Raw genomic sequence first — 12710 nt, 5'->3', positions numbered from 1 at the left:
TAAGAGCAAAGGTTGAACTGCACTGTTGTAGATAATCACTAGACGATATCGCTGTACGATTAGTTACTAATGAACTTGAGATTATATTATGTATGTAACATGAAATTTGTCGTTACAGGATTGTTTCAGAATGGACACCTTATTCTCGTAAACACGTTAAGAAGTTGCTAAAGGAGGCCAGCAGTGTGCACTTCTGGAGTAAACATTCGCGAGGAGACGTGAAGTATGGATTGCTATATTTTCAATTTGTAAATCGAGAAGTAATCGTTTTACATGAAGAGCTTGTTAAACAGAAATTTGGTGTGTTGGATGAAAAAAGATACCAAGAAAGTGAGTATTTTTACAAAGTAGCGAGCTTATTTTTTCCCCGCGACAATTAAAATGGGCGGCACTTTTTGAAATTCTCTTAAATCCTGAGTACCGGTATATAATAGATTATCAGACTTCTACGCAATATTCATGAAATGAAATTTTCATTATTAATGTGCTGATTTATTTGTTTTTATTATTGTCGTGGAATGAGTTGTAGGTTTTTAACAACTTAAGTTCACTTCCCCGTACTATGATATGTAGGACTTTTCTTCTCAAATTCTTCGTCTTTTAATCGGCACAAACTTTAACTGGCTTCGTAGATAAGGTTATTTATTTATTTTCACATGTTCATATTGCACTGTCTGCTTCATTCGTTCATTGTTGTAATGTGGCATTTCCAGACTACAATCAAGCTAAGGAAGTTTTAGTATTCTGTCAATATCAATTAAGGGCAGGGTTGGCAAAAACCATGGTTTTTATTGAAAAAAAACAAAAACAAAAAACTCGTTTTTTTCGGTTTAAACCTTTTTTTTTATTTGTTTGTTTGTTTGTTTAAACTAGGTTTTTGTGGTTTAAATAATTTGCTCTATGTATTTATATTACATATGGACAGAAATAAGTTTGTTTCGCCTTGCTGTTATTATGCAACGACAGGGTTATTCTGGAAGGGGTCTCATACGCTTAAAGCGGGATCCAAACAGCTTCCCGGCTTACTCACGAAGGACTCCTGATAAAGATACGTTGTACTGATCTTTACATGTTAATATAATTGTCAAGAGTCATTTCAGGACAAAAAGATAAATAGTTGCACAAGTGAAACCATTATACAGAATTACATATAAATCGGGAAACTCCTGCGTTAGCCATTGGGAAAATCCTGTTATTACTTTAAATGCAAAGCAAATCCTGTTATTGCTTTACATGTAAAATCTAAGGTCAACGTATCATAATCAGTACACTAAAACTGAGGTATTAAATTCCAAATTTAGTATGTAGATATCATTCAATAAAATTAAAACGAATTCCAATCCAAGCTAATGTTGGAAGCTACGTACGCAGTCGATAAATTTTGCCAACGTCTTTCAATATATTTAAGCAACTTTTACTTCTTTATAAAGCAACAAGAATTCAGGCAAGCAAAAACATGCAATTTGGCTTCGTTTCGTAAGTTTAGGCATAACATCTTTATGTAATACCGAGGTTATAAAGAAGACTTTCGCTTTAAAGTGACATCCAAACCGCTACTTGGTTTGCACATGAAAGAAGGGTTATGGATCGACCGAGAATTGAACATGGGACACCTTAATTAAAAGGTGGAAAGGAGATAAAACTAACGCAGATGATTTAATTTGTGGAAACGTCACCATGAAGTTCACACGATTTAAAGCATTTTTCGTTTTTTTTTTTTGGGGGGGGTTAAACCAGTTTTTTTTTTTTTTTTTTTTTTTTAATCAGCTGGTTTAAACCAGCCAACCCTGATTAAAAGGGTTCCTTAATATCAGTTTTTAGTTTGTCTAAAGGCAAACGTATCTTAAGAAGTTGGGTGAGTCCAGTAGAACGGAGTAGAATTAGTAGTTCTTTTGTGTACTTTGAAGTTACGCAAATATAAATATATATAATATAGAATAGACAGAAGAAAAACTGAGGACTTACGCTGTAGACAAATATTCACTTGAACACGTCAGTTAATATTATATAAGACGGTGTAAGTATCAAGAAGTTAGGTCCTTCATTGATGTTGCTTTATTTAGAGTGTAATATAAAATAATTCTCTTGCAATATACTGTATATGGTTATCGTTTTCTCTTGTAGCATTAGATAGTGATCCATTCTCAGATACACCTGTAGAAGCGTACTACCGGCCAATTGAAGATCGGGAAGCCAGCGCCATGAAATACACTAAACCGCTATCACCTGATGCTCCCATTTCAGAAAAGAAGATTCATCATCGCTACATCGGAGTAAGTTTCTTTTAAATCTAATTTTTATTTACTGTTATATAAAACTCTTGCTAATTAACTGCTTATTGTTAAATTTTGATAATTACGTTAGTAAGAGCTACGCCAACTGAAATTAAGTGAAACTAACCTTTAAGATCCAGTGGATATATTATTTAGGGTAAAGGAGGAGACTAATAGTGAATTCCTACTAATGATGATTAATGAATATAGTAGGAGGAAACTGAATTATTTCAAGAAAACTGACTTAGACTGTGTTTTGTGAGCCAATTTGGCGTAGGAATCAGGAGCTTCTCACCCAAAAGTGAGCACTCTACCGGTGAGTCATTCTATCTCCCTTTTTAAGTCAGCTAAGTTCTAAGATGGAACTGAATTTCTGTTTTATAAAAGTATTTTAGATCGTGTTAAGTTACTGGCCATAGAGTTGGCCAGTCCATATTTGCTAGATTTTTTTGGGCAAGATCCTGTTTGTTTTCTGGTATGTTGCAACAATAATTGGAGACTCACGTTCACATACAGACTAAATTACAGCCATTATATTGGCCGACTCCAACTTGAAATTCACTTTCTGGTAAATCTACTTCTGATAACATTTTGAATTGAGCGAGAACTGTTTAGAGTCTGCTTTGGAGTTTTATCCCAGTACTACTACAGGAGTATTCCATATACTTTACATTGGAATGTATATTTTCCAATCTTGACGACCTATTACTCATATTAATTAGATCAAAATACGATACTACTTAAAGCAATCTGTTCGCACCGACTAGCGAAAGATTTATAAACTTAGTAAAATAACTTTTTAACCGTTTTTGTATTATTTGGCTTTGAATAAAGTGAATACTATTCTCACACATTTAATGTTTAATTCGAAAATATTATGAAAAGGTGCATTCAAGAGAACGAGTGTCCAAATTCGTTGTTCTGCCGAATGTAACCAATAGCTCAGAAAGTGAGAAAACTTATGAAACAGATCTCTGCGCCCAATACGAAGTATGAAGTTTAGGCCTATCAATTTTTCCGTGTGAAGATTTACTCTTGTGTATGGAGATACCAAAGGCCGACTGTATCCTTGAACAATGGAGAGCGGTAACTGTCTTTGTTAACTTAACATCAGCTAACTGAAATTTGCGTAGTGCACGTGTGTTGTTAACAAGCATGCATTTCAAACTTTAACAGTTCTAATATCTCCGAAACGGTTTGAGATGTCAGATTGCTGTAAACAGTATTGTGATCTTCACACATCTATTTGCAAACAATTTATGAAATTGGATGATGTACTCATCTAAGCCATTTTTCGAAATGAATGCTTTTCGAAAAAAAAAAAAAAAAAATTCATTCCTTTGTAGTTTTGTTCGTATCCATTCGAAGTTGGTCATATTATGATCATCGTATTAGATACTGAAGTACTTTAGATATACATTGCAACGTCTGTTATTTGAGTTATTACCGCTATAGAGGCCATCAAACTTTCGACATTTATGGTACTGTAGCATCCTTAGTTTGCAGCATTGAATGCAATATTGTAAGTTTAAGAAGTTATAAATTTGAAATATATAATCAACTGACGTGGTACCACTTGAAAAAAAATTCAGCTTTATGTTGAGTTGACAACACTGTTAATCTGGTGGTATTACAGAGTGCGCTAAACAATAACTCGTATTCATAAAAAGAAGGATAAGCTTATACGTGTAAACTATGAAGGAAATCCTTCAATCTGTATTAATAAAGATTCAAGAACAACCTTTTACTTTTAGAGTATAAGCATATCTTCTTAGATTGATCCTTGTACTTCACATCGAAGTAAAAGGGTATTCATAACCTCTATCTTTTACTTTAGTTTAAAAAAAAATATATATATATATCCTTCGAAAATTATGAGTGTGGTCAGTAGCAAACTCACAGTTGCAGTTAAATGTTTTGGAGTGTGATGGCGGATGTTGTTCACCTAAGGGATGTTAAACATTACAAGCCCGATTACCTATACTTTTTGTGATTTTAAACAATTACAACGTTTTGAAAAAGACAACTACTGAGACTTACAGACAGATTGTAGCAACTCCAGAAACTCGGGAAGGTGTGCTGTCCTCCGTACATAAAATGAAAATATGTTTACGCTATCACGCTGATCCCAGCAATCAAAAAGGAATGGAAGAGGAGCTTAATGTTAGTCAGGCTACGGTATCTCGGACTGTAAATGCAGTGGTTGACAACATCATTGCGTAAGCACATGAATGGATAAAGTTCCCTTCTACCAACAGTGAAATAATGCAGGCTAAAGAGTTATGGCAAAGCAAATTTAGGTTTCCCACAGCAATTGGTGTACTTGACCGTACCCACAACATAGGAATACTGAAACCAAAATTCCATGAAGATGAGTACATAAACCGGAAAAGTAAACCTAGTTTGAATGTACAAGCAACTTGTGACGCCACAGAATTGTTCATGAGTGTTGATGTTAGCTGGCCTGGATTAGTGCATGATTCAAGAATATGGAAAAATTCACAGGTTAGGTTACTATTAAAAAACAAAGAGAATGTTGTACTACTTGGTGATAATGGATGGGATGTAACCATGTCTCATGACTCCGTTTACAAATCCTGCTCCTGGTGCTGAACTGAAATAAAACAAACTTTTGAAAAAACGGAGAGAATAATAATCGAACGATGTTTTGGCCAAGTGAAACCTCGATTTCCGATCTTACAGCAAGTTTGCTGTACAAAGTTGGAAAATGTTCCAAAAATAATTATTGCGTGTTTTGTGCTCCATAATATTGCAAAAGCTTTAGGCAATTCGGATTTTGAACCAGATGAGGAAGTACCAGAAGATCATGAAAATCATCATCAACTCGGTGATCATGATGAACTTACTCTTCGTCGTCAAGAACAAGAAATAAGAAGGAACTTGAGTGTAATGATTAGTAAGGTATAACTAATCGCACGTACACATGAAGTTTAACTTTACGTGTAGTAAATTTATTCACAAGCAATTTATACACCTTACACTATAACTTCACAAACAATTTATTTTCATCAGTTACTATAGTTTGTAAGGAAGATTCTTTATGCTGTATCTTTTCAGTTGTTTTCGTAGTATTTTTTAAGTAAGCAAGCTATTTGTATATCTAGATGCTCAATTGTTTTGACATCATTATTTTAAACAGTCAAGGATATCCTTGCAAGTATAAGGTCATCATTATGAATATGGGAAAAAGGATATGCTTATACCTCTACCTTATATTCTAAAGCACAACCTTTTACTCCAACCTTATACGTGGAAAGATATCCTTCAACTTTATGAATACGGTCTAATGTCCTCTTCCCAATTTTTGTATCGTACAAATTTTTTTTTTTTATTAGTTTAAAAATTACAAGGGCATATAAAGATAAAAGATCCACCCTATATATATTTAACATTCTGCTGCTAGTTAGAAACTACCAGAATTTTGAAAACACCCATGTGCATAAATAGATCATTACATCTGATGAGGCCTAAAAATATGCAATAAATCGAGGCAATCGGTATGAACCTAGTATCAACGCCATTAGCAGCTTGAGTGTATTTAGTTAATCACCTTACATCAATGAGAGGGATAGAGAATGATATTAGTTGTTGTGAAATACCTGTATCTACAATAAGTATTTGTTTTCAACTCGGAATAAGACCTGACAAACTATGTTTACTATATTATGTTTCAAGTTACCGGAAGGTACTAGTGATGCATATTAAATCTTATAAAGCTAATTAATCATATTCTTTTAGGATGCACTTCCCGAATATAAAAGACGAAAGGCTCATCAATTAAAAACACGTGCTGTGCTGAATAACCTACGAAAGTCAGTTCCAGAGAGACCATCAGAAGTAAGTAACAGTTGATCATTAGTATTATTTATTCCCATACTACTCTAATACAATTTTTGAATGTCGTCTTCGGTAAAAGTTTAAGTGCATCATATAAAGAGAGAGAGAAAGAAAGTAAAAATTCAAATAATATTTTGATAATAAGTATTCGGTATATATACCATTAACTATCATGTCGTTTCTTTGTTCGCAAAGTGTCGTATCTCAATTTTTCTCATTTTTCAGGAGAGCGATTTTAAATTTTGCATCTATTTTACTTTCCTGCTACGCTCGTGTTTACCACCAAATATTTACCAATTTTTGGCACAGTGTAGCCAAAAGTACAAAGTTAATACCACATGTTCAAATTATATAATATTGTAATATTAAGCCATAAAAAATATGTTTTTTGAGATACGTCTTTGCAATATATATATATATATATATATATATATATATATATATATATTTGTTTTAAGAATGAGTTACGTCAGTGTGTATAGTTCTTAAGATCTAAGAATAATGCCAAATTGAAGTTGGAAAACTGTAAATTTGTCCATTTATGTACATCTAAGTTGCTGTATTCATCTTTGATATGAGTAAGTTATAAAAAATTGTAAACAAACGATAGAACCAAAAGTCTTATTCCTTTCATTAATTAATTAAACATATTTGTGAAATTAATAGTAAAAGAACAAACTAATAAGGCGTATGACTTCTCACCAACATTTTTCTCGCAGCTGTGCCTTAACTTCGTCTTTGCCTTGGTGGTAATCAACACAGAGAGAGCACTGGTCCTTTTTTGGTATCACGAACAGAATACCTAATGTCAATATAAGCCATCATGACCTTTGCTGGTTTTTGAGCCGCGGAGACCAGGAATAGCGCCCTACTATTGACTGATCCTTGGTCTCGGGATCACAAATATGAAGCTAAGTTCTAGCATCAGTCATTACTCGAGCCAAAAAAATTCGAAGCACTAGCCTCAGAGCGTACCAAAATTGTCTTAGATGCTTTAGCTCGTTCCCTTCTTTGATCATTGTTCAGATATTTTGGCACCCACTTTGCTGAAAGTTTGTACATATCCATTATACTGCTCGAAATGAATCCAACTCACTCCCTGATTGTTCGGTATCTGGGCTGCTATTTGGCTGATGTTTGCGTATATTCGAGAATCGGTATGTTGCTGGGTGGCATGAGGCTGAAGGGCGTCCACTGCGGAGCTAATCTTCAGTGGTAAAATGGGTAGTCTTGAAACAGCTATCCGGGCTTTGATGATGTAGAAAGGACACTGACACATTTTTGCGTGAATGTCTTTTGCTGATTTTCCCTGGAAAAATAAAAATTTCAAGACGATCCGAAATCTTTAATCAGTGTCACCAACAACATGGCAGCGTTTGAAAGATGGTACCGACAAAATAAGAGATGGACATCCAATAATAGGAAAGAAGTATTAATGTTTCAGGGTCGTCGATTTCCATGTTTTTAACACAGGTTGGGTTTATGTTTGACGGATCCAAAAGAAGTGTATGCACCAGACTTCTTACTTAGTGCTGTTAAATGTGGCTGCTATGTGCTGGTTTAGGCTACAATTTCATTATATTCTCTTGGTTCTGTCATTATTCTTAAAGGACGAATTACTTCTAGTGATTATGTATTTAGATGAATCCTATCATACAGATATTCCCTAACACTTACACACTGTTCCATTATCATGCGCCAATATACACGGCTTGATCTGTTGAGTTATAAAGAACATTAAGATGAACTTCAACAGTTTCCCTGGTCCGTACAACCTCTCGACTTGAATCTCTGTGGTCAGTTGAAGAATACTAAGTAGAGTACTTTTTTCATATTTTTCGGAATAAACTTATTTATGTTTATTTTTATGATTGTCTCCGTCAAGTTTTAATTTTATTATAATTTTGAACCATCAATATCACTGACAGGTAATGCAAGTATACAAATCTGAGTAGTCTTTATATTGGATAAACCTAACTACTTTAAGTAAATTTACTATGTATTCTGCATGTTATCAGAGTAGATTCACGTTTTCGTGGACTTGCTCTAGAGAAACCATCCAATTTACATAATCCTCATGTAAGTGACTTTCAAGCCATTTAATGGTATATAAAATTCTTAAATGCGTATTACAAACCGAAGTTAATCATGCTAGAAGAATGTATTACCGTGCTTAGGCCCGCAACCACGGGGGAAGGGGCATTAGGGGCCTCCCTCCAGACCACAATGTGTCATAAAGCGGAAATATGACTGGGTGCTACATCATGCAAGAAATATAATTTAGATTTAATTTTATTCCATTTTAAGAAGATATGAGATTAAGAAGCGTAGAAAGTAGAAAAAGAGTGATAGAGACAATACACAAATTTCGTGGTAATTCCCCAACCAACATCATAAATAAAATGTAGTGAGTGGAACTGAATTACTTTAATCGTAGTAAGCGGAGTGGAGCAAAACTATACCGATTTAGGAAAGGTCGGTGTCAGGAAAGATATAGAAGTAGTGCCAAAACATACGGATTCCTACTGAAGTTAGGACGTTCTGTGTGTGTGTGTGTGTGTGTGTGTGTGTGTGTGTGTGTGTGTGTGTGTGTGTGTGTGTGTGTGTGTGTGTGTGTGTGTGTGTGTGTGTGTGTGTGTGTGTGTGTGTGTGTGTGTGTGTGTGTGTGTGTGTGTGTGTGTGTGTGTGTGTGTGTGTGTGTGTGTGTATATATATATATATATATATATATATATATATATATATATATATATATATATATATATATATATATATATATATATATATAAATATAAATATCTAGGAGCTAGCAGGTGAAAATGAGATTGCTAACCCAATGAGAAGCAACAAGTAAGATATATATTCAGGACAGCCTTGTTGTTTCTTAGTTTAATATCTCATTATTCTGCACCGAGACTAGCGAGACTGTGAGGATGATAACGAATGAAACAGTAGAATGAACACAGTGTGTGTGTGTGTGTGTGTGTGTGTAAGGGGGCAAACGAGAGATTCCCTCAAAAAAGCCACGCATATGGTGTTAGTTCCAGGTCTCCCACTCACCCGAGATGAGTGTTCTACCATTGAGCCAACGCTTTTTTCAAGACAGCGTTGAAAAAAAATACCTACTAATATCAGATGCTAGAAAATAGGTAATGAGTCTATTAATTGAGTGCTAGATTTAATTGATGCTACTGTCTAATACGGGTCCACAGATTTGTAAAATTTGGAAGAAATTGGTACTTTATGAAGAAATAATGGTAATGCAGTGTAGTTATGTGATTAACAATGCATAATTTTGAGAAGGTTATACAATTCTTTTCTATTAGTTTTTGTGAAATAGGCTAAATAGCAGTTGAGTTTTTACGTACGCTTTGTACGTCTGATATTCTTTTATAAACTACTTTATTTCTGTATTTTTACTTTCAAGCGAAGAGAAGGTGGTCTGGGGTCAGGAAAATAATCGGATTAGATATTTCAATGGACTTACATATTTCATGGCTTTTTTTTTTTTTTAAATAATGTCTGTCAATCAGTTCGTTTGTCTCGATATATGCACACGCGCCTAGAGGACATACCATTAAATGTATCCAGACTGAATCTTAAACTTCGAGTTTTTAGCGTTTCTCGAATTTCCTGTCCTCCAAAATAAGAGCAGTTTACTGATGGGGAAAAATGATAATTTGCTGTTTTCTAAAAATGGCTCTAACGATTTTGTTTATATTTAATAAATCAATATATCGTTAAAAACTCTGTAACATAGTATAAATTCTTTTTCTAGATAAAATCCACATTGGGTAGTTTACTCTTAGAACGTAAGTTCTTTTCGAATCATTGTCTCAAAAACACTTCAGACGATTTTTGTTTATATTTCATAAGAATATATTTCATTAACAGCCCCATAATACGGCGTAAATCATTTTTCATGAAAAAATCCACAAGGTGTGGTTTACTTTTAGGATTTCTTTTTCCCGAACGAGCTTTTTCAGAAACATCTAAGGCCACTTTGTGCGTTTTTCGTAAATATATATTTTATTAATAATGTGTCATAAGTCGTAAGTGTTTTCTCATTCAGAGATCCACAAGGGGTAGTTTACTATTGAGGTGAGTGTTTTTCAGACGATTTTCTCGAATATGTCGCAGATTTTGTTCATATTTTGTAAATAAGTCCTTCATTAAAGAAAGGTAATTTATTCTCGTGTGACTTTTTTTTTTTTTTTTTTTCATTTTTTGGATGATATTCTCAGAAACTTTTCAGACGATCTTGTTTATATTTCATAAATACCGTATATATTTTTCTCACAACCTATAATATAACGTAAGTCATGTCTCCTGAGAAAATCCGTAAGCAGTATTTTACTTATGGGGTGACTTTTATTCAGAGGATTTTCTCAACTGCTCACCCGAATTTGTTTATATTTCATAAATATTAACAACCCTATAATATTCTCCTGAAGTTTTTCTTCTAGAAAAAAACGACAATGGGTAGTCTACTCTTGGGGTGACTTTTTTCAGACAGTTTTATCAAAAGCTATTAAGGGCATTTTGTTCACATTTCATAAAAAATAAATATTTCATTGACAACCCTATAATTTAGCGTAAGCTGTTTGTTCTGAAGATAGCCCCAAGAGGTAGTATATTCTTGGGAGTATTTTTTTTTTTTTCTCAAAAACTGTTCAAGCAGTTTTGTTTATATTTCATAAACAACCCTATATGTAGCTTTTTGTCTTTTTTTTTCTAAATAACCAAAAGAGTGGTATAGTATATTCTTGAAAGAATTCTCGAAAAAAATAGTCTCAAAAATTACCCAGTTCGTAATATAAATAAACACATTAACAGCTCTATAATGTGGCACATATCATTTCAATTGAAAAATCTACGAGTAGTAGTTTAGTGTCTTGGTGTTTTTTCGAAGACCTCCATGATAATTGTTCGTATGTCATAAATAAATGTTTTACTAGATTACAGCATGATTTTATACAATTTAATAAATTGGAGCGAGAAAGTTTAGTGCAGTGGTTCGCACCTTTTATTTAATTTCTTTTTCTCGGGTATCATTATTTAAATAATAAAGGGTATTACGCTTACCTAATCTTAATTTAATCTTTCCCCATTAGTAGTATTAAGAGCCCCCACACTTACTTTTCCCAGGTTCGGGAAGAAACAGTTTAATAATATTTGGTGTGGAAGAAATTAAGAAAACAAAAAACTTTCAAATTAAAGAAAATTAATAGTTTCATTACGCTACTAATAAGCTGAACTTCCTACAATGTACTTCAATAAATAGAATTTCATTTATTCAATAACGGAGGCCGCTGTACCTCAGTGGTAGAGCGCTCACTTCTGGTGCGTAGTGTTCCCAATTCAATTCCAGCTCACGCCAAGTGAACTTCGTGGTGGACAAACACCGTGTACGTAGGTTATTTCGGAGTCCTCCCGTTTCTTCCCACTTTCTCCATCTCATCATCATAGTTTCCTTAGCCTAAGTTCATAAACGTAAGGGATAATGGGTTATTACACGCTTTTGAAATATCTATTCTTCTTCTTCTAGTAGTAGTAGTAGTAATAGTAGAAGATTATGATTCACGTATTCAAGATTTGAATAGAGCAGTTTTGAATCCCTAATGACTTCTCCCCCCCCCAAAAAAAAAAAAAACTTTTTGATTGCGGACGTGACCGTGCTATAAGAATATTTGACAATATCTTACAGTCAATCTTCCTTAGCCTCGGAACATAATCATGGGACGTTAAACTAAAATAAATCTTGTAACATTGAATAGAGAAAACTAGTTGGCAGCAAGGAAATACAATGAAAAAAAATATCTAAAAAGCTAGATAAGGAAACTAATATTAGTGTTAATTATAGAGAGAAACAAATTGATGAGGAAATCAAAAACAAATTCTTGGAATAATATACTAGAACACATGGAGAAGAGCAAGGATGTAATGATCAAGATAAATAATCTTTTATACACTTATTTTACTCGTGCACTTAGTTCGTGGCTGTTGAGTATATTTTGCATTGTGTAAGCCAAGAAAACACAAACGGACACTAGACCCTTCCATATCCACTGAAGATTTTAGCTTGTAAGGCCTACCCAGAACGAAGAAAAGACTTCAGAACATGTTATGCCTAGTCTGTTGATTTATGATTTACGGAATGTGGCATGCTTTCGGTGGGGTGGGGGTTGTAGCAGAGTGAAGATTTCACACTGAGGACAGAGTCATCTGTGGAGCGAAAAGGTATTTACTACTGGATTGAATGTGAATTTCTCAAAATAAAATCTAACCAAAACGCGTATTTATTGTGGTGCTGACTCTTTAACTTACATCCTTTAATTTTAAGGTAATTTCTGATACAAGGCATTTTAAATTAGGAACTTCACAGTAGTAACTTATAATGATAATGAAAGCTCAGAAAGAAATCTGCCTAGGCCTACAGTATATTTAAAAGTATTCACTCGGTTAAACTGAGTGGAATGCCTTGGAAAAAGAGGAATTCGATTGCCCTTCCGTTGGTTCGAATCCAGAGCCTCCTGATCGTAAAACAAGAATGGTAGCCATTAATTTACACTTGCGTAC

The 12710-nt window shown here is 33.9% G+C and overlaps 1 protein-coding gene across 1 annotated transcript in view; it reads left to right on the top strand.

Annotated features, from left to right (window-relative positions):
- LOC145671651 (putative ATP-dependent RNA helicase TDRD12) overlaps window positions 1-12710 on the top strand; it is a gene marked incomplete in the record, with an annotated part of 196777 nt that overhangs the window by 68267 nt on the left and 115800 nt on the right. Inside the window, 3 exon segments of the mRNA XM_081740852.1 lie at window positions 119-330; window positions 2125-2273; window positions 6033-6131. Coding sequence (XP_081596978.1) covers window positions 119-330; window positions 2125-2273; window positions 6033-6131 — 460 coding nt within the window.

The sequence above is a fragment of the Thermobia domestica genome, chromosome 2, assembly GCF_964235325.1.
Source record: "Thermobia domestica chromosome 2, izTheDome1.hap1.1, whole genome shotgun sequence".
NCBI classification, from domain to species: Eukaryota; Metazoa; Arthropoda; class Insecta; order Zygentoma; family Lepismatidae; genus Thermobia; species Thermobia domestica.
This window is presented reverse-complemented; position numbering and strand designations above follow the sequence as displayed.